Here is a 22,739-nt window from a genome sequence, read left to right as displayed (position 1 = left end):
AGCTTTGAACAATAATGCTGTAAAGGGATAATTACCCTCAGAAATCCAGTCTAAAAAACCCCTCCCTGTGACCCTTAATGACCTGGAGGACAAGTCCCCACGGAGTCGGGGTGCTCACTCCACAGCCTGCACGGGGTCCTGTCTTCTCTGTCCCCACTTGCCTGCCCTCAGATCAGATCTGAAGAAATGCAGTTGTTTTGCCCCTGTTTTCACATCAGGTCCGCAGGAACCCAACTACCAAAACCAAACATTTAAAAGTGAATAAAAACACAAGCCACCAGGATAAGTCAGCGACTGAGTGGGTGAGGGCAGACGTCTGGCAGGGTGATTTGGGCAGCATACCCTCGTGTGCCTGTGCCTTCTCCACTAGTAGTGCCACCAAAGAAGCAGAAGAGGCAGTGAGAAGTTCTGATGGTCTCCAGAGAGTGACTTAACTAGAAATCCAAAATGATCGTGTTGGAAGCCATGGTGGAGGTCAGTCCCAATCTCCTAATTTTACAAATGAGAAAGCCGGTCTAGTGAGGTGAAGGGGCTTCTCTAAAACTGTGAGCAGTAAAGCTTGATTTAGAGTCGTAACCTTCTGCCTTCATGCCTGCTGTTCTCTTCTCTGTTTGCCGGGAAGTGGCGTGGCATCCTCAAGTGTGGGGGGACCCCAGGTGGCCCTGACCCCAGTGGAGTGGGTTTGGCCGTGACTTTATCGTCCCCAAATGCCCTGCCTATTATGTGCAAGGTGGAGGATGCCCTTTGACTCACTGATTTGTAGGGGACATGTCCGAACTGGAGAAAGGCAGAGTCACTAACGCCTTAGCCATTTGGGTAATTTCCCTAGGGGTTGGTGGCAGGGGGCGGTCCACTGCCCAGAGAAAATGAGCCAGTTAGTGAACAAGTAGCTTATTCATTAAGTGAGCAATACTTGCTGAACCTATTGCAGGTTCTCAATAAATATGTGTTTTATTGATGAATGGAAGGTTTCCAAGTTGGATTTATTGCTGCTGCTCTGGCAGCATTTCCAGGTAGTAAAATCTGGTTCACGTTTAGAGCAGTATCAGTCCCTTTGAAAGCTCTCGTGGATGTGTGGCCCCTCATTGAGTTTAAGCTCCAGCTGCTCTGGGGGGACTGGCACTGGCCTCGGAAGGGAAGAGCTAGGATTGCAATGTTTTCCTGCACTGTTTTTAAAGCTGTTTTCTCTTTGTAGGTTTTGAAGATGACACACCACTCAGTTGCTTTTCCTCTGGCGGCAGACTAGCGGGTGGCAGAGTATGACACAAGTTTGATGTTTGTGTCTGCTTCCCCAAGGTCAAGAAATTATCTCCTTAGAAGGCAACAGTACTATGCATGTTATGAATTGTGTCTCCTTGGTCGGTGATAAAGAAAATGGGACTCTTGCCCCGGCAGCTGGATTCATGATCGGGCAAACACCACCACCACCCCCTCCGCCTCCACCCCCTCCGCCTCCTCCATGTCCGTTCTTGGGGGAAGGGTTTCCTCCCTCTCCTCCTCCTCCTCCTCCCCCTCCACTGCCTGGGGGGCCTCCGGTCCCCCCTCCCCCCCCAGGACTACCCCCCACTTCTCACCTGAATGGCTTCAGCCACCTTGGTAAGAAAAAACGGATGAGAAGTTTTTTTTGGAAAACCATCCCAGAGGAGCAAGTTCGTGGCAAAACCAACATCTGGACCCTGGCAGCCAGGCAGCAGCATCACTACCAAATCGATACAAAGACCATTGAGGAGTTATTTGGGCAGCAAGAAGATACCACCAAGTCTCCCCTTTCTAAGAGAGGCGGGACTTCAAATGCATCCTTCAGGGAGGCGAGAGAAGAGGTAAGAATGGACCGCAGAGGGATAAGCCTCTGGGGGCTGCATGGTTTTGTGTTTGGGGATGTGTCTACGTTTCCAAACCTGCTAAAATCACTAAGAAAGAAGACAGTGCAAGTGAATGTGCTCTGGAAGTGGTAGAAAGGGCTTTCTATGATGAGGTCGCGCTGAGTAGCCAAAAAGTGTAAGGCTGCATCCTCCCAGACATCCCGGAGGATTATGACCTCATGCGGAGAGCATGCTATCTGGGGGCCTCGCTCTCCGGCCTCCCAGCACCGCCCTGCCTCCAGCACATCTGCTGTTCCCCGTGGCGGAGCAGTTCTGCTGAAGTCCAGCATTATCAGTCTCCACTGAAACAAAAAATTGGGTTTCTGAACTCCATTATCTGAGATTAACTAGAGCTTCCAGAGACAAAATGTCCTTTATTAAATAACATCATTAAATAATGCACATCCTTAGACTTTTCTCTTGATTTTTCCCTCCAGTTTTCCTTCCACAAGTGTTTGGAGGTGTGGCCTTCATTCCTCAGATCTCTGAATTAAATTTTGGCCTGTGTGGAGCAGAGGTTTCCAGAGGGCCAAAGCATAAAGCTGTTTTCAGATAGACTTTCTAGGAAGCACATCTCCAATTAACGCTAAATGTGTTACTTTGAAGAAAATATAAAGCTTGCGAATTGTAAGCAGTTAGATGTAAGTGTGGCCTCAGAGCGACAGGTCACCATACATGATAGAAACTGAGTCAAAAATTGCATTTTTTAAGTACTCTCTGTTTAGAAACATGCAAGTAAATTAAGAAACCTCTACTTGCTAGAAGAGATCATTGGGAAACCAGGGGTTAAAAAAAAAGAATTCTGCCCACTTAAAAAAAAGCATCACTTTTTTAATCTGTTGTAAAGGAGCAGAGAAACTAGGTCAAAGATGGAGCTGTGTAGATAAGAGAGCAGGCAGGGCTCTGGAGTGAAGTAGCAGCTTTCTGCATTATTGAGTTCTGGAGCTGACAGTATTGACCTCTTTTCCCTGTTTGGCTCAGGAACGTGTTAACATCTGTCTGTGAATTCACCTGGGGGCCCTTGGACCTGGCGGTGTGGTCCCCTGTTGAAACAGCCAGGAGTCTATTTATGATGAAGCGCAGAGAACCCTCAGACTAGAAGCAGGTGTAAGGTGTGTGGTGCTTTGAGAGGCAGTCTTCAGGACATCCTTCGTGCCCTGCTGTGCTGAACAAGGCTTTCCCTGCGCTTGCCTTTATGCAAAGACCTTTGGCTTCTTAGCACATCCTTTCAATATTGGAAGGAGCCAGAAGTCACTTCCTGAGTACCCTGGCCTCTGCCCCAGCTTCCAGCAGAGGCTCCCGGCTGTACAGGAGGCCGTTTCTCACCATTGTCGCCCAGCTCTGCTTACTGGCCTTCAAGCACTTTGAAGGGAAGAGTGGATGGACACATGGAAGCAGAGCACGTGTCTCAGGAAAGCCCCGTAACAGACAGAAGGGGGTCTGGCTCCCCCGGCTCCGGGGGGTGCGGGGCGGGGGCAGCTGGCCAGATTAGAGTGGGCAGTGTCCTTTGTCAACTGGGACATTTATTTTGCCAGTGATAGTTAAAGGGGCTATGTGGAGCTTGCTGCTTTGTGCTCGTGACTTCCAGAGAGGTTAAGAGCCACTCAGAGAGGAAGTAGCAGGAAGAGTGGCATCTTTTCCCGACAGAAATGTCCATCTCTAGGCCAGATCGAAAATTCAGGAAGGAAGAGCCTTTGTCCCCGCCTCCCTCCACCCCTATGCCCTAGGCACATCTCTGCTTTTTTTTTTTCTCTTTAACTTAAAAAAAGACCTGAAGTTGAATATTTAAAAAAAAATTTTAATGTATTTATTTTTATTTGGGGGGGAGGAAATTCGGTTTATTTATTCATTTATTTTAATGGAGGCACTGGGTATTGAACCCAGGACCTCTTGCATGCTAAGCACACACTCTACCATTGAGCTATACCCTCCCCACCTTGAATAATTATTTTTTAAATTGTGGTAAAATGTACGTAACACAACATTTACCCTCTTATCCGTTTTTAAGTATCCAGTTCAGTGCACAAGACCATCCACATTGTTGTACAACCACCATCACCATCCATCCGCAGAAGTCTTTGCATCTTGCAAAACTGAAACTCTGTTCTCATTGTTTTCTTTTTCTTTTCTTAAAATTTTTAAATGTTTTTTATTGAGTTATAGTCATTTTACAATGTTGTGTCAAATTCCAGTGTAGAGCACAATTTTTCAGTTATGCATGAACATACACATATTCATTGTCACTGTTTTTGTTTTTGTTTTTTGGTGTGAGCTTCCACAAGATCTTGAAACTGTTCTCATTAAACAAGTGCTCCTCAGTCCTCCCCTCCCTCTGCACAGGCAGCCCCCCTTCTTTCTACCTCTATGAACCTGACTACTCTAGGGACCTCACACTGTATTTGCCTTTTTGTGACTGGACTGTTTCACTTCACATAATATACTCAAGGTTCGTCCATGTTGTAGCATGTCCCAGAATTTTAAGGCTGAATAATATTCCCTTGAATGTATAGACCACAATTCGTTTATCCAGTCATCTGTTGATGGACGCTTGGGTTGCTTCCACCTTTTGGCTCCTGTGGATAAAGCTACTATGAATGTGAGTGTGCAGATATCTTTACTTTTAACACATGTGGGTCCTAATCTGAGAGACAGCATAACTAGAAAGGAAAATTAAACCATCATGACTGTGTAACATAAAATAATCTAGCTCTTCATCTCTTCAGTACTCAGGTAGGGTAAGTATTATAAGCAGAGAGTTATCCAGAATTAGGTTCCATTTTTCATGCCATCTCCAACAGGGCTAAAAGTCTTATAGATGCTTTTTGTCAGTGAAAGAATACAGTCCATGCTGTTTTCTTCCCTTATTAGGTTTTCTTCTCAAGAAGTCACAGCCCAGTAGAGTGACAGTCTAACATAGACCAAAATTTACAAATGGCTGAATTTAGGAAGAACAACACTTAAAATAGTAAATTAGAACATTTAGTAAGGGGAGAAAAGGTTACAAAATACTACTGTCCTTGTATCTTTGCTGGCTAACAGTTAACTTGAAGAGGCTACAGATGTTACAGCAGTAACTAAACTATAATAAAGTAATTAGAAATAACAAAGAATATTGCTGGGGATAATAGTAAAGAGATTGAACTCAACCTCCACCTCCTTTTCTGAGTTTGCTGCTCTCAGCTCTGACGAGTTCCCCACCCATCTGTTACCGCTGCCCCCCCCCCCCCAGCCTGCAGAGCTCATTGGCTGGGGCTACACTTGTCTCCCTATAGAATCTGAGCCGCTCTTTAGGGGATGACGGTCTTAGCCGTTTGGTGTCCTCCAAGGAAATTAAAGGTCACTGAGAGGATGGAACTTAACGGAGAGAATGAAGAGACTATCTTACAAGGCATCAACTTTATAAATAAAAATTGAAGTCCACAGTGGAAATACAGTAAGATGAATAAGGTCTGAGGATGGAATGTGAAACATGGTGACTGTAGTTGACAACATTGTATTCTATAATTGAAATTTGCCAAGAGAGTAGAACTTCACTGTTCTCACCAAAAAAAAAAAAAAAAAGTTAAATAAGTGAGGTGATGGACTAGGTGGGGGGAGTCCTTTCACAGTGTATATACATAGATCAGATCACCATGCTGTGCACCTTAAATATCTTAATACTTTGAATTGTCAACTTATATCCCCATAAAACTAAAATTAAAAAATGAAAAAGAAAACATAAATGTTGAAACACTTGAGGTCATGCACTATGCTGTCTGTAGTAATATTACAATTAACGTTGATTAACTAACCACATAAGAAATAATTAAAATTGCTTATGAGAAAAAGAGAGGAAAGGAAAGAGGAAGGAAAAATGGAAGGAAGACTGGTTTTTCTAAACTTATGGGAAGTAATGTTATTCTCCCACACTGTAATTCAGGTATCAGTCATTCTTTCTCAACTTTTGTAATGACTCCAGGATGTTCAGAATTCTGAGACATGCTCAATCCAGAACTCTAGAACTAGGTAGAGTGTTTGAAATATGTTTGGGGAAAAGAAAAAAAAGCTTCAACTGGGTTTTCATTTTTTTTCCCTCAGAGCAGGGGGATGAACATTTCCAAATGCATAGCCAACCAAAAAAAAAAAAAGAATGGAAATCCATCAAAACCTAAAAGCTAAGTCTATATTAGAGGATACAGGATGATTTTTAAATTTTTGCTTTTTAGATTTGACATAGGAATGAAATAACTACTATTTAGTGTTGCTTAAGTACATAAGGAAGCCTCCTTTGACAAATTGAAACAAAAGTGGTTTAAAAATCTCTTCTTTCAACTTGGAGGATATTACGCTACATGAAATAAACCAGTCACAAAAGGACAAATCCTGTAGGATTTCACTTACATGAGGTACCCAGAGTAGTCACATTCATTGGGACAGAAAGTAGAATGGTGGCTGCTCGGGGTGGAGAGGGGACATGGGGAGTTAGTGTTCAATGGGGACAGAGTTGCAGTTTTGCAAGATGAAGGGTTCTGGGGGTGGATGGTGGTGATGGTTACACAACAATGTGAATGTACTTAACACCCCCCGAACTGTGCATTTAAACGGTTAAGATGCAAAATGTTATTTTACTACAACTAAAATAGAAAAGTTTCTTCTTCCTTAATGAAGATGGCAGACAGACTTTGCAGTGGATTGATGGTAGATGAATTGTAGGAGAAAGTAGGAGAGCTTATTTGGAGGTTTTGGTGGGGGGTGGGGTAGCCATTCACACCCTTCTTCAGGGGGTCAGAACAACCCACCCTGGCAGCCTGGGGGGGACCGTCACTGTAGCAGGTGGGACCTCTCTGGAGGGGCTGAGGGGAGCTCCCTGCCTTCCGTTTTCACTCCCCTGTTCTCCAGCGATGGCATAACCCCTCTGTGGGCCTTTAATGGGAAAGGTCAAGAGCTCTGTACATGCCAAGTGTACTTGCCTCGGCAGGCCTGCCGTCCCGCAAGGTAGATGTGGACTGATTGAACTGATGGGGAGGGCGGGGGCCAGGTCTGCTCATCCCTGTTCTTGGGGCCGTTTGTCTCAGCCTGTGCAGCCAGCGAGTCCCTGCGGAGTCCGTCGCTGGAAGTGACTCAGAGCATCACCAGTCCCACACGCTTGGGTTTCTGAACTGCTGGTCCTGAACCGGCGGCAAGCCTTTGGGAAGTAAGATAAGCTAATTTACACGCGTAGCGATAACCCTCTTTCAAGGACTGTTTTGTAACAGTGCTTTAGAAGGTTCAGGCGGGATGACCTATGAGGAGGAGACGGCCCGCGCACCTGGCAGAGTGGAGGATGCCAGAGAGAAGGGCACTGTCCCCGCCGCCTTATCAGTGGTCTAACTTTCCTGCTGTTCGGAGGAGGCGCTGGGATTTCTCCTGCCCTTCAGGTGCTCAGCGATGGCCAGCCCAGGTTCTTCCTTAGGAGTACTGCTGGATTCTCTTAAATTAGTGAGCAGTTTCTGAAGCCTTGCTTCAGGCTGCAGAGACAGCGGCTGCCCCACGTGTGGTGCCCCCACCCTCCTGGGGCTGAGCGTGGAGGGCTGTCCCTGGTGGCCCAGAGCTGCACGCCTGGTGGCCGTCTGAGCTGGAGGGAACGTGCGTTCTGCCCTTCATCTCAGAGATACAGCTCTGGGGTCCCCAGGGGACTTGGCCAGGCCCTGTGGATGGCTCCCTACAGATCTGCCCCAGTTCCTGGAGAAATGCCCCAATGTGAATCCTAGGCTGGGGGAGGACCACTCCCTACTTGTCTGTGTTCCTATATCCTCAGCGATGTTGGAAGTCACAAGAACTAGAGTGAACAGGAACCAGAGAGACCCAGGAGCCTTTCAGTTCTAGTACTGCTTTGGGGAAGGTATAAAATGACACCTCTGAGGCTCAGTGTCCTTATCTGTCAAATAGGGACAATATAAGTAACTTCTCCATCACTTTTTCGGCAACAATAGTGGTGGGTCTAGGCTGTGTGTACAGAGTCCCAGAGGGCGAGGGGTGAAGAGGGTAAAGGTGGGGCTTGGGGTGTAGGGGCGGGGAGGAGAGTACTGCCATCAAGGGTTAACTATAGCAGGAGGTGGTAATTTAGTGAAAGCAATATTAAAAAAGTTTCTTTGTTTTTTTTTTTCCATTCCAAGTAGAAGAGAGGGCAGAGAAAGCTCTTCGGATGTGTATATAGCCAGGTCAATATACAAGCTCTTACTTGTGGCTTTTAATTTGTGGATTATGATAAGCACATCGTTTTCTGTCTTAAATTTAGATTCCTCTTTTTGGTATGAGCTTTCTTCTTAAAGGATGTTGAGTTTGACAGGTTTTATTCTCACCCTTTCTTTCCCCCCTCCTCTCCCCTCCCTCCACACCGAACTTGAACTGTAATCCAAGAAGGAGCCTGTTCTTTTAGCTTGGGAGTTTATTTTATGGCTGGCAGGTGATTGTGTTAACATGAAATAAACCCCTAGGATAGTAAATAATGTGATTGTTTAAGATTAGTCTTCAAAAGAAGGCAGCCATACTCTTGTAAAAATTTAACCTTGTAGCCAGGAAGTCCCATTAACTTTGGTTAACAGTCTTTGCTGCTGCTTATAAACTTAGAAGCAGGCCCAGAGATCAGGAATTTCATCTGAAACCTGATTCTTTTTTGCTCACAATGAATCACATACTTTTGGAAGGAAAGACATTATGACAACATTCCCATTTTAGCTAGTCTCCCTTTTCCAAAAAACAAATGGGAAAAATTGCAGGCTTTTAAAGTTATCTTTCCTCCATGTATCTTGGATATTTACTTTCGAAGAAATGGCTTCTGTATGTAACAGCACCCACCTCCCCAAAGAAAGTTTCTGTCTTATTTCTAGTCTGATAAAGCCCTTCCAGGTTATCACAGTGGTTTTCCCTTATCTGTGGGGGGGGGGGTACGTTCCAAGACCCCCAGTGGATGCCTAAAACCGTGGATAGTACCAAACCCTGCATCTACAGACTGTCCCGTGATGGTTCGACTTGAGATTTTTCAACTTTACGACGGTGTGAAAGCAGCAGGCATTCAGTAGAAACTGTGCTTGGAATTTTGAGTTTTGATCCTTTCCCAGACTAACCATAGGCAGTCCAGTCCGCTGTCGTGATGCTGAACAGGGGTGGCCCGGCAGCTCCCAAGCAGCCACGTGATCATGAGGATAAACAGCCGATTCACTGGCAACCTGTTTTCCACTTTCAGTACAGTATTCAGTCAATTACATGAGCCATTCAGCACTTTGTTATACAGTACGCTTTCTGTTAGATGGTTCTGCCCAACAGCAGGCTAATGTAAACATTCTGAGTTGGCTGGGCCAAGCTGTGACGGTAGGTGTCTTAAGTCCATTTTCCACATTTTCAATTTACGATGGGTTTATCGGGACATAAATTGAGGAGGATCTGTACTGTGCTTTTTCCTATAGATATGTAACTATGATAAAGCTTAATTTAGCACTTGGGCACAGTAGGAGATTAACAACAATAAGGAATAGTAAAATAGAACAGTTATAATGTCGATGACCAGACATTAATCAGTCCATCTAAGAAAGAAATTGAAAATTTTATTCGAGCCAAAATGAGGACTGTCACCCGGAAACAGCCTTTCAGAAAGGTCTGAGAACTGTTTTGCCCATTTGAGATGAAAGCACAGTTATATACATTTTGAGACAGAGGGCCGTACATTAAATGACATGTTGACAATTTACAGAATCCAGATCTGCCCGTACCAAGCGAGAGTGGGTCATCGGTCATGGTGGCCTCTTACAAGATTAAGAAGAAGGTTATCTCCTAAGAAGTTATCTTGTTGATGACAGGAAAATGTTGCTCTTAATGGCTGAGCAGGTATTTCTGCCGATGGGGAGGTTTGGTCGATGCACAAGGCAGATACATGGTGCTTAGGAAAGAGAAGAGAGGAGGCCAAAGGGAGAGAATGTTTATGTTTAAATTTTCCTTGATTTGCCTTAGAATGTGAATTTTTATTTCATCAATAACAATATACTGCAATGAAAGTTAAGTGAATGTGGTCTCTCTCTCAAAATATCTTATTGTACAAACTGAATGCCTGTTCCATCTTAACAAAGCACTCATCATGCACGGTGGCTGTAACTTTTGCAGTTTGAGGTTCACCTGCAAAACTAGCATGAATTTCTTTTTCCTTCCTCACAATTTCATGGATAGAGGATTTGTTCTTACTGTAGATCTTGGCAGCCTCAGCATACAGTTTTTTTCCTTTCCTAATTAAGTCGAGAACTCCAACCTTTTCACTTAAAGGAAGCGCTTTACAGCCTCTCTTTGGCACATCTGAATTGCCGGCATCACTGTTCTCATGCTTTGTGGCCATTATTAGTAAAATAAGGGTCTTTTGAACACAAGCACTGTGATACCACGACAATAACCCAATAACCAGGATGGCCAATAAGTGACTAAGGGGCACCATATGCAGGATACACTCTCATCACGAAACGTGAGCTTTCATCACTCCACTCAAAAGGCACACAATTTAAAAGTTATGAAATGTTTATTTCTGGAATTTTCCATTTCATGTTTTTGGACTTCAGCTGACTGGGGTAAATAAACTGTTTCACTCACATGAAACTGTGGAAACGGGGGAACTACTGTAATTTTAAACAGCCCAAATCTATTGCAGCAAAAATCTGGGTTTAGCGGGTACCTTAGAATAGCCACCATATTTCATTAAATCAAAGATGATGCATGTATTGCAAGACACATCCTGATTGCAGAGATCTTCACATGACAAAAAAAAAATGCATCTTAGACTTGGGGAAATACAGCACAAGAGTTTTCCTTTTTAAATTCTGAGTAAAGTGTAGGGCACTGTCTTACCTCCTCCTAAAAGGGCTGTAGGACATACATATTCTTTTTCAATGAAAATAAAATTTTCCTTTAGAAAAATAGTAAGAATGTTATTACATCTTTAAAAGTAACAGTATTGGTCCTTTTACATTCCTAAATCAGGGTTGGGATTCATTCTGCAATATCTTCAGAGTTCAAATCTCATATGATTCTTGCTATGCTGAGACATCTATTTCCAAATTGGAGTGTTTTATTGTGGGGTGTATAATTCTAAGAGGAAATTGCAAAATTTAGAAAATTTTAATATAATTTATGTAAATTATACAATATTAAATTAGATATGTGTAAGTATTACAGTTAACAAAATATGTCATTGCAGAAAGTTGGGGAGATGATAATATTTTGATATTCATAAAACTATATTAGGTATATCAGTTAATCTCTAGATTTACATAGTGGGAATTATTCTCTTATACATTAAAATCAGTGTTGTATTTTGATAAATTTTAATTCTCTTCTTCCCTCCAACTCTTTTTATTTGTGTTTTAATAATCTTACGTGTCTCTATTTTTTTCCAGATTACCATCTTGGATGCAAAACGGAACATGAACATTGGGATATTTCTTAAGCAGTTTAAGAAGTAAGATTTTTGCACACATTTGAAACTTTTGTCACGTCCTTGCTGTCAGCATCAGAGTCCGTGGGTGTGAGCTGAAAGGCAGATTCTGATGAGTGAAAGCCATTCCTCATACCTTCAGGCTGTTTTTAGACGCATGGCTTGATGAGTCCCCAAGTGTGTGGCACTTTCTGCTGTTTACTGTCATAAAAACACAATCTTGTGGCTTGGAGTCCAGGGAGAATTGCCCTGGGATGTCTATTCAAGTCCAGCACGTCAGGGAATTTATAAATTCATCTGTGGCGTTGTCCCGTGAGTGGAGGCTGGACCGCCGAGTCAAACGGTGGTTAAATTCAGGTGTTCTAAAGCGGAAAAGAGCGGGCCCTGGCTCCAGGGGTTCCACAGAGCTGCTTTTCTTCTCCCAAAGAAGCCTCCAGGGGCGGCTGCCACCTGGACCTCTCTCGGAGGCCCGAGGATGGTTTTCTGGGGGAAAGGACCTCTGGTATACCAGGGTTCCCGCTTTCCCTGGCAGTGAGTCTGTTACGATCGCTGACACAAGACCGCCCATCAGACTGGGGAGGAGGTGGGATGGGAAGAAGGGTGGAGGTGATTTGTTTTAATTTCCACTGGCTTGTGTTTCTGACACTCCAGCACATGTGACCTGGAATCTGATCACTGTCTTTTCAAGGTCTCCTCCGTCCATTGTAGAAGATATTCATCAAGGAAAGAGTGAGCATTATGGATCAGAGACATTGCGGGAGTTTCTGAAGCTTTTGCCAGAGTCAGAGGAGGTAAGGAATTTGGGGCATGAGTTTCAGATGTTAGGAGTGATGATGAAAGTTTAATAGTTTTAGGAATGTCGGAACTCACATGGGAAGGGCACTCTCCTACTCAGAGCCAGAGTTTTCTCTCATAACAGCAGAAAGTTACCCAGTAGGAAGAGTATGGGTTATGGAATTTGAGAAGCTAGGTTAAAAGTGGAGCTCATCCCTTACTTGAGAAAGTTGGGCAAGATTCTCAAGTCCTGTGAACTTTAATTTCCTCACCTGTAAAGTGAGGCTAACGACGCTTACCTCATTGGATTGTCGAGGTGATTAAACCCTAGTCATGTCATGCATCCAACCTGGTACTTGGCACATGGGAGCTCAATAAATTTTAGTTCCCTTTTCTGTCGTCTAAGGATGATCTTTGCCTAGGGTGTACCCGGGCTTGTTTCATAACATGTAAACTTTAAGAAAAGAAAAGAAAAAGCAACCACTTTGGAATAAAGATGCTCTAAAAACTGGAGGGGTAGGTAAACTTTTAATAACTGTTGTCTATATAATTGACTGAAAGGTGGAGAATGCTGTGATAACAATAGAGTACCACGATACAAATAAATGAAGTTACGGATTTTGGTGGGGGGCTGATTTAACTGAGTTTTTGAATGATTAGTAGTGTGACAGAATGAAAAATAGAAAAACAGTTCTGTAAAAGCTTCCAGAACTGTGATATTGTCTATTTATGAAGAAGTGACCTGTGGAAAAATTCAATAAGAAGTTACGTGAACTCCTAGGCTTGTACCTAGGCTTATAAACATTTGAATAATGCAGAATCTTACAAAGTAAAATGCGTAAGTGACCCTTTTACACGTACTGCTGGTTCTTCCCTCCCTGCTCCTCTTCCCAGACATAATTTATGGATCTTGCCTTTAGTGTCATTAATAACAACAAGAGAAATATATTTCTGCTTTTTCTTTCCCATCACTGATAAACACACAATGTCAGATTGAGGATCTTAGTGGGTAACTGGATATTCCGGGTATATCTAATAACCTGAGCTGCTCTCTCCACCTCGGGTTTTCTGTTTGCAAATTAATTGTAAGTTACCAAAGCCCAGATTAATTAATGGTGTGTATTAATGTCAGTAAAGGGTCTTAAAGAGTTGAGGGAAAGGTACATTAGATCATAATTTACCCTGGATCCTATATACAGAACACTCTTTAATCTTTTATGTGAAGAATGGGTGTTCCAAACATTTTTTTTTAAATTGAAGTATAGTTGATTTACAATAGTGTGCTTGTTTCAGGTGTACTCAGAGTCTTTTATTAGGATGGGTAGGGTTTAATGAACTGAGTTGCTCTAGAAACCTTATTCGTACTTGGGTGCTTCCATGCCTCCTCCTGGTACCCAGTCCTAACAGAGCCCTCAATTTCCGATTATAAGTGGAAGTCAGGCATGAGGGAGGCTGCCGGCTTCCTGCCATGAGAGGGAGGAGGCTAAATGTAGTTTCCTTTATGTCTTCATTTCTAACTTAAAAATCACAGGCAATTAGAGAATGCAAAGGCAGTGGAAGGCTCACAGGTCTTTCAGAGAAGCCGGTTACCTGTCACATTGCTCCTGTTTTAAAGACCCCTGTTTTCTGAGTTGTGTGTAGGATGTAATTCAAAGGGAAGAGACGGTTAAGGGAATGATGACTAAAACCCATCCCAGCGCTGCCCAGGACCCTGGGGCTCTTTCTGCCCCAGACGGTTAGCTGAGCCCGGACACGGTGTCCTGCAGAGATGGAACCCTGCCCTGGGACCCTGCACTGCTTTCCTGGCCCCTGGAGCAGCCCATCAGCCTCCTGCTGCAGGGCCATCCTCGTCTGACTGTCTGACCAGCTGGGTCACACTCCTGCTGGTTTACATCACTGACGCCTGGCTCTGGCTCACCACACCCTCCAAACTCCACCGGGAGCTTCCCTCAGCAGAAACACCCTGACAGTCCCCAGGGCCGCTTGGCACCCCTCCCTACACCACCCTGGGGTGTGTGTGCTGGCAGAGGGAGCCACCTCATGACCACAGCCACTGCAGGCACGGACTGGCTTTGCTGTGAGTGCAGGTCGCCCACTGGCCCCACCCGGACCCAAGGCTGACCCTGCAGTCCTGGGTGGAGAGTAGAGGCTGGAGATGAGGCCAAGGAGGAGGTAGGGCCAAGTGAGAGAGTTTTAGGAATGTGGCAGAAATACGCTGCTAAATGCAGCAATGTCCGTGTAACTGCGCATTGCTACACCTGTAGGGTAACGTTCTGTGCTCATTTTTAGCACGAGGAGGGACTGAACATTGCTTGAGTGCCCCGTGTTCCAGACTCTGGACTGAGCTGGAGGCCACCAAGTGCTTGGCCCAGTGCCTGGCCCACACAAAGTCAATAAATGAGAAGCAGAGGCTCATCCAGGTTAGCCAACGCTCGTCTAGTGTCATGTGATTTGAGAGGCCTGGAGGACGGTGGGTTTGAACCCTGGTCTGTCCGACTCCAGAGCTGTTCCTTGGGCTGCAGTCCACTGCTCCCTTCAAGGAAGGAAGGCCAAGGGTTCTCAGAGCCCCGCCCCTGTGGCCTCCCCGCCCCGCATCCCCTCCCGCGCGCACAGCGCACTGGTGAGGAGAGCGTCACTCAGGATTGCAGCGTCATCTCATCAGCACGCTGGAATTATGATTGGAAATGGCCCTTTCTCTCCTGCCGGCTCAGCTGGCAGGCTCACCCCACGGGAAGTTGTTTTCAGGATTTCTCTGCCCTTCACCACAAAGCTTTTATGTGGTGTCTTTGTTCATCTTGCTTCAAACTCACAGAGGGAGAAGGTGAACCCAGAAATCAAAGCACCAGGGCCGGAGATGGGGCTTGACAGGGAGCAGGCGGTCGTGGGAAGGAGCCCTTCCCTCCGTTGGCGCTGGTCCCCTGTCGCCAGCTCAGTGTCTGTTGGGGACACAGGGCTGGAAGGTGGAACTTCTGTTCTCTGGAAGCAGGTTGCGTTGCCTCCTCTGGCATGTCTCTTACCTCACTCTTCCCTTCCTTGTCTGCCCTGTTCCCGGGAGAGGAGGAAGCCCCAGAGTCTCCTCTTGGCTGGGTCTGTCGGCGGGAATGCCTGCTGTTTCAAGGCCATGTGAGTGGAATTAGACTGCATGACGGAGGCCTGCCCTTTGGAATGTGTGAGTCTTAAGAAGCGTGCCGTTTGCTGTTAGGACAGAAACCGGGCACAGCCAGGTCGTAATGAGAGTCGGCTGGCCCAGCCAAGAAAATGATGCCTGACATCGTTTGATAAATGCTTTTTGATGATGATGAGAATGCATAATAATTACAGGGTTTGTCCACCTCTCTTTTTTACCTCCCTCACTGTGAAGGCACAGTAATCCCTCTTAATGAACATAAATCTCATTTTGAAATGGAATTAAGAACCGTATACACGGCATTGAAGTCACAGACTATCTTTAGTATCACCGTCCTCTTGAACTCCACAAACATTTTTCACTCTTTATATAAGTGAAGGCGATTAATCATTGTTCATTTACAGTTCAGCACATGTTTAATAGAAATATCTACTAAGTGTACTTAACATGACCTGTTGTTACGCTTCAGACAGGAAACCGTGCCGCAGTTCTCAGAAGTCCTGCCCGTGCTACATATGTGGTCTTCTGCAAGGCACAGCCCCTCTCTCCCCCTGCCCATATATGGTGAATCGTTCAACTCTGGTTCAGAAAGGATCAGACTTCATTCTGTGGCTTTCTCAGTCCAGCAACTAGGCACTGATTTGGGTTTAGCTAATCCAGAAGTTCCATCTGCCCTTAAATGTAGTAAGGCTGAAACCAGAAAATTCACTTCGGGGCCCTACAGGGAGAGGAAATAATGCATTTCTATAAATGGCTGTTTTCTGCTGACGTGGGGGGAAATGTCATCGTAAGGCCCAGACTTAATACCAGGGTGTGCATCTGCACGCTCACATGGGGGTATTTTCAGATAACTGATAAAGATAATTCAGTTTGTGGATCTTCGCAAATACCCCGTCCTCCTTGTTTTTGCACTGTTACCTCCTATTTTTCAAGAGGTTTAAGAATCATGTTATTTGTAAGGGCACCTAACATAATCCAGGGCATGGGAGAGCGAAAGCTTTATTAAAAATAACAGAAAATGTAAGTGCGAGGGTAGGCTATCAGCTTTACACGGGTAGTCTGAAGATGCTGCTTACCATACAGGGTTTTTGTTGGAAGACTGTACTACCGTGAACGGAGATGTGCTTTTGCCATCGGGTTGGTCCCAGCTTCTGTATGGGGAAGTCACGTCTTGCTCTCTGATGCAGTTTGAGAACTTTCTCTTTGCCTCCATCCCTACCTGCTAGCTGTTTGGCTAGATTCCTATGTCAGAACTCTTTTCTTTCCCTCTACTACAGCTGAAAGAATATTTGTGAGTTTAAGAACTTTTAGTTTAGTGTCATTTTTTAACAAAAGTAGTACCCATTCACTGGGGAAAATTTGGGAAATAAAAAGGAGCTGCAGAAGCAAATGATCATGACTGTGCTCCAACAGCTTGTATAGACACCTGGCTCGTCTTGTTCCTGTGTTTGAAGAGTGATTTATTTATTTAGGGTTTTTTTTTTTTGGTGGGGGAGGGAACTAATTGGGCTTATTTACTTCTTTATTTTTAGAGGAGGCACTAGGGATTGAACCCAGGACCTCGTGCATGCTAAGCATGCGCTCTCCCACTTGAGCTATATCCTCCCGCCTTGTTCCTGGGTTTGCAGAGGGTATGTGGAGGGTCGGGGCATAGCAGACACCTCTTTTCTGAATTTGTAGGTGTGGGAGCCTACTGTACACGCTGTTTTATTCCCTGATTTTTTTCTTAGGGGAAAATCTTGACATTGATCTTTGAATTATTTAAGTGGTTTTCCTTTTTATCTTCCTGCTGGAGAGCCACTGTGTCCTCACCTCAGCACAAGTGGCCCCTTCCTGTAAAGCTGCTGCATGTGAAGCGGGACTTGACCTCAGAGAATTAAGGTCTCTGTTAGACAGCCCAGCATCCACCCCTGTCTAAGTCTCGTATCCAAAATACTCCAAATAATAAGATTGTTCATTTATGACTCAGACTTTGCTGTAGTGACTGTCCAGTTGCTTCTTTTTCCAAACAGGGATCTCCCTTCCAGATTATAACTCAGAAAAAATTCCCATCCTTAGAACCGACCCTTTTTCAACCTGCCGTTAGTGCCCGCCCCGAGGAGTCCAGTGGCTCCAGCTCTTTGGCTTGTTTGCGATTGTTTTATCCCCACATAAGTGACACAGCTCTCCTCTCCCTAATTTGCTTGTTTAGTTTTTTTTTCTTTTAAAAAACAAAGTAGTGGATGTAATGATTCCCTTTTCCGTCTTTTCTTAGGTCCACGCTCATATCAATTTGAACTTAGCACTGAAATCCTTACTTTCTTAAAGGAATTCGAAGATGAAGTTTAGTGTTCTGTTACATTTTAATTATTTGTCCTTTTTCACTTGACCCTTTTTCCTTTTGTCTTTTAGATCAAGAAACTAAAAGCATTTAGTGGCGACGTGGCCAAGCTGTCCCTGGCAGACTCCTTTCTGCACTGCTTAATTCAGGTGCCAAAGTAAGGATCATTGATTACTGTGCTTTGCGGAATAAGGTTTTTAAATCAGTGACATCAGATTCGACAGTTTTACTTTTTATTTTTCAGCTATTCACTTCGAATTGAAGCCATGGTGCTAAAGAAAGAATTTTTACCTTCCTGTTCTGCTCTATACACAGATATAACTATTCTTAGAACTGCTATACAAGGTCAGTAAATATATGATGCATCATGTGACTTGTTTTTATTTTAGGGGCAGTTTATTTTTTTCTTTTTTAAAATTAATTTTTATTTTTTTTATTTTTGGGGGGCAGTAGTTAGGTTTATTTATTTTTATTTATTTGTTTGTTTTTCAGCGGAGGTACTGGGGATTGAACCCAGGACCTCATGTGTGCTAAGCACATGCTCTACCACTGAGCTAGACCCTCCCCCCAAGCAATTTATTTTTTAAAAAATTATTCAGTTGAAAAATTAGATATGGAAACTTCTACTTCTGATAAAAAGGGAAATGAGATATTACCAGGGATAGCATTTAAGGTTTATATCCGTTTGCTTCCTCCTCCCCTGAGTAATTAGTTTAATTAATTGACCAATCAATCAATTAATTAGCATATTATCTTCCCATAAAAGGTTTCTTTCAACTGACGCTTAGGAGTAAACCTTGCTGGAGCTCGCTCTTGTTCCTCTCCTGGATTAGCTTTCTGTGTGTGTGTCTGGTGTGTGATGTGTTTGTATTTGTGTGTGTGGTGTGTGTGCATGGAGGTGCATGCTCCAGCCTGGGCCCCTGGGCCCCTGGGCCAGCTGCATGTCTCTGCCCCTGCTCTGGCCTCTGTTGGTGGCTGGGACCCTGCTTTAGGGGAAGCCGACCTCATTCCCTCTTGACTCCTCCCCGGGCACCTCGGTGACTCTTCAGCCCGGGGTTCCTGGTGTTTCTGTCCAGTGGTGTCTTCTCCCACCCGCTGCCCCTCCAGACTCTGAACATCTGGTGGGCTAGTCAACATTTGAGAGGGGCGAGTCCGCCATTTCCGGTTCTTTGAACAACGGGCCAAATTTCTGCTTGCCCCCTTGGGTGGACTCCTCAGCCTGCCCAGCGTCTCATGGCGTGCGCTGGGACCTTGCGTTCTGGCGTCCGTGGCACTGAGAATGCCCGCCCAGTGCCTTCGCCTCCTTCTGTCTCCAAGGCAGAGTCTCTGGCGCTCCCTGACCCTCAGATTCTTAGCGTTCATCAGTTGGAATCACCGGCCTGATTTCTTCTTTGTCATTTTCTGTCATTGTGGTAGAATGTCTATTCCTATTTGGTTTTCCTGTTGAGTTGCTCTGACCTGTGTTGAGATTAAGTATTTTTTTCTTCAGCTCATCATATTTTCTTTAAGAGACCAAAAATTAAACATTTTCTTCTTTCAGTGTAGAGGCCTTTATAAATTTCTTCCTATACCAAGCCTAAAGCAACAGCTTTGAAAGGACTGTTTCTCCTGTTCAAATAAAGGTGGAAGAATATGTTTTCATACTGAGCAATACAAATTTGTGGGCATGGTGGAAACATTTCTTATCTGGTTACCCTTCAAAACCTGGCCTTCTTAGATAGCACCTATCAGCAGTGATCCAAGTATAATTTTTTTTAAGTAATACCAGACTTAATGGAAAATATTAACTTAAAAATACCATAGGGGACATTTTATTATCTGTATATACTGTAATTTTAATAATTAAAAAAATTTTTTTAGCTTTTCAAATATATTAACAATTTTCAGTATTGTTTATTTGCATAAGGGTGTGTACAAAAGATTTTTTGTTTAAAGAACTAGTTTACCAATATATGACAATAATAAGTTCCTTTTTAAACCTTTAGGTCAATCCAAATGAAATGCCGTTTTGAATAAAATGGAAAGATTCTCTGGGTACCTGCCTCTAAGGGTTGGGGTTTTGCAAGTTATTTACATGTCATCCCAGCCGGTTTTTTGTTTTTTGTTTTTGTTTTTGTTTTGTTTTGTTTTTTTGGTGGGGGAGGTAATTAGGCTTACTTATTTATTTATTAGAGGAAGTACTGGGGATTGAACCCAGGACCTCATGCCTGCTAAGAATGCGCTCTACAACTTGAACTATACCCTCCCCCCACCCCCAGCCTGTTTATTTTTTATCTCCTCATAGCTCATTGGCTAAGCAAAATGTTTCTCACTATTCATTTTCATAGTTCATAAATAAAGCCTCAAAGGATATAAAGGATTAAAAAATAACTGCTGAGAAATTATTCCTGTTAACACAGTGTGCTGCTTTTCATAGGCTTTTGTAGTTGCCACTACTTGAAAATTTTCGTTATCAAAGTACTTTGTGATTCTTAAGTGTCACACGTATTTGATTCCCCGTTAAACGCTAGGGCATGCCTCAGCCAGTAGCCAGGGGTGCGCTAGGTGTACTATAGAATGTGCTACTTTGTGTCAATCTCTTACACAGTTTAGAGTCAAAGCTAGTGTCAGACACACTCGAATTTGGATGTGGTCACTGTCTTTTGTGTGTTTAAGCTGAAGGCTTCTCTGAGGTGGTGTGTTCTTTCTGACAGAGCTGATGTCGTGTGAGGAGCTACATTCGATCTTACACTTGGTGCTGCAGGCAGGAAACATCATGAATGCAGTAAGTAAAGTTCAAAGCGTTGAAAAATGTTGAATTTCCAACTTTATTTGTCTGTCTAAAGGTATATGCATATTTTTTTTCTTCCGATTTGTCTTCTTCAGGGAGGGTACGCTGGCAATGCGGTAGGATTTAAACTGTCTTCTTTGCTCAAATTGGCAGACACAAAAGCAAACAAACCCGGGATGAATCTCCTGCACTTTGTTGCACAGGTATGTGGAAGGGATTCGTGCAGAGAGAGAACAGACGTGAGATCCCCTGGAGGCAGTGAGGGCTTTCGCAGGGGGAAGGCGGCATCAGACAGAGTCAGGGAAGGTTTCTATTCACAGATTCCTGAGCTGAGCTGCCCCTGGCGTTACAGGCCTGGAGGGACATGGAGGGGGCACTCAGGGGTGGGAGGCAGGGTGGTTGGTGAAGCCAGGTTATGAAGGATTCAAATCCTAAAGCTGGGGAATTTGGATTTCACGCTTTAGCAATGGGGAGCCAACAGAAGTTTTTATACAGCATCGTGGCAGGACCAGGTGGGTTTTTGCTTCTAGGAAAATGAGGCAACGTAGAGGACGGCTTAGAGTGGGGAGAAAACAACAGGCTACCTCCTGGTGGAAGTTGGTGAGAATTGTTGGGTGAGGTTAAGTATTTTTTTCAGACTAATGGCCACCGGGATGGAGAGTAGAGCCCAAAGGTTGACACATCCCTGGTGTTGAATTGGGTAGATTTCTGACCAGTTATATGTAAAAGGTGACGGAGTCAGGGCCAGGAGAGGCTCACTTCCACTCTTGCCTCTGTGAACTGTGGGTTGGGGTGCCCTGCCGTTCGCATGGGTTTGGGTTCATCACTTCCACCTTTGACTGGGTCTGTGTGACACCAAAATAACTAGTGACAAAGTGAAAGATCAGCCGAGGACAGTTCTCTCTCTGTTGTTAAATTGTCTCACATAGAGAGTCATGCTGATTTGTTTTTCCCTTCCCTGAATCTCCTGGCTGTTTTGACAGCGATCACGTAGCCAGAACTTAACCTGGGAAGAAAGTCGTGTTGCCTGCGTGTTTCAGGTGTGAGCTTCAGAATGGATCAGAACAGGGAGATTTTGGCTTGTCCTTTACAGGCTGTACTTCCTCAGACACGTTACTTAATCCTTAAGATCCTCAATTTCTCCATCTAATGATGAGGGCTAGTGAGACCTCAAAACTAGGTAATTAAGAGGGCGGAGGGAGATAAATCCATAAAGTGCTCATTAGCTCAGTGTTCAGAATCCAGTAAGCGCTCCGTAAATAATCCACACTGTTATCACTGGATTCTTCAGAAGACAGAGGGCACATTGAACTCAGTGCAAGTTTAAGAGTTAGTTTTCAGGATGTTAAAACCAGAAAATGTGTTGCTCACTGCGCATGGCCTGCACCACCTCCCGGCTGCCCTTTTAGGTCCCTGCATCACGGTGCTCTGTGTAACTTGGTCTCTGCCCGTGTGGGGAGGTTTCCCAGGTTTGTAATTGCTCCCTTCATACCTGCCTTCCTCGCACCCTCTGAACCAGCGAAGAATTCCAGCACCTCCGTGGCCTGTGTACCTTCTGATTAAACTCACTTTGCAAACTGGTTTAACAGCTGAAGGTATCTCGGTCATGGGCGAGAGTACTCGGAGGTATGGGTGGTGTCTAAGCAGGATATATCGGCTTCTCTTAGGAACCCAGGGCCCTGCTGAGCCCCACCTCCTTCCACTGAGTTTTCTTGCACACGAATAGTATTTCATGTCAGTCGCTCAGTGTTTCTTCAGAGTACAAGAGTTCTGGTAAATCTGGTAAATCTTACTAAGAAAATGAGAATAAAAGTCCATGTCTCCAGGAATTGCTTTGAATGTATCAAGCATAAGCATGGGAACAGTGATTTCATAGTTCCTTTAAGCCCTGAGGAAATTTTATCCGTAATAGTGGATGAAATTCCAGTTCTATACCCACATAGTGAGAGAAAATTCTGTTTTTGTTCCAGGAAGCCCAAAAGAAAGATGCCGTTCTTCTAAACTTTTCTAAAAAATTGCATCACGTTCAGGAGGCTGCTAGGTAAGCAAGAGAATTGTGAAATCAAGGGTTTTGTTTGTTTGTTTGTTTGTTTTTTAAACTGCCTTCTTCTGAAAACTGATGAATATTTTACAACTTCTGGACTCAAGTTTGAACTTTAAAAAGTGTTGTCTCGTTGAACTCTCAGACCTTCCTTTCAGTTGCTTACAGAGGTGTGTGTGCACCTTTGGAGTTTGGGAGTTTTGAAAAATTAATCTTTATTTTTAATCTAAAAAACCCTATTGCAATCTATTCTAATAAATATCATCCCTGAAAAAAAATACATATGGATTAAGAACTTCAAATACCGCCACACCCAAATATAGAGCTCAAAGAACACAGCCTGTTACCTTGGGAGTTGGTGTCTATCAGTCAGACTTCAGGGCCATACATCACTGATGCCTTTCAAAGAGAACGT

General features: G+C 44.1%; 1 protein-coding gene across 6 annotated transcripts in view; it reads left to right on the top strand.

The window, feature by feature from the left end:
- FHDC1 (FH2 domain containing 1) overlaps nt 1–22,739 on the top strand; it is a 39,777-nt gene that overhangs the window by 5,302 nt on the left and 11,736 nt on the right. For 4 of the 6 annotated variants that reach the window (XM_072975545.1, XM_072975530.1, XM_072975534.1 and 1 more), the window contains 8 exons: nt 1,196–1,820; nt 11,255–11,316; nt 11,981–12,083; nt 17,585–17,670; nt 17,758–17,858; nt 20,207–20,277; nt 20,379–20,486; nt 22,254–22,324. In XM_072975545.1, coding sequence (XP_072831646.1) covers nt 1,332–1,820; nt 11,255–11,316; nt 11,981–12,083; nt 17,585–17,670; nt 17,758–17,858; nt 20,207–20,277; nt 20,379–20,486; nt 22,254–22,324 — 1,091 coding nt within the window. In that variant the 5' untranslated portion in view covers nt 1,196–1,331. Of the gene's footprint in view, nt 1–1,195; nt 1,821–11,254; nt 11,317–11,980; nt 12,084–14,355; nt 15,236–17,584; nt 17,671–17,757; nt 17,859–20,206; nt 20,278–20,378; nt 20,487–22,253; nt 22,325–22,739 lie in introns of those variants that run through there. The other 2 variants (XM_072975553.1, XM_072975562.1) reach the window with 2 other exon arrangements.

This window comes from Vicugna pacos, chromosome 2 (genome assembly GCF_048564905.1).
Source record: "Vicugna pacos chromosome 2, VicPac4, whole genome shotgun sequence".
In the NCBI taxonomy this organism is placed as follows: Eukaryota; Metazoa; Chordata; class Mammalia; order Artiodactyla; family Camelidae; genus Vicugna; species Vicugna pacos.
The sequence above is the reverse complement of the archived record's forward strand: the minus strand, read 5'-3'. Positions and strand labels throughout refer to the sequence as shown.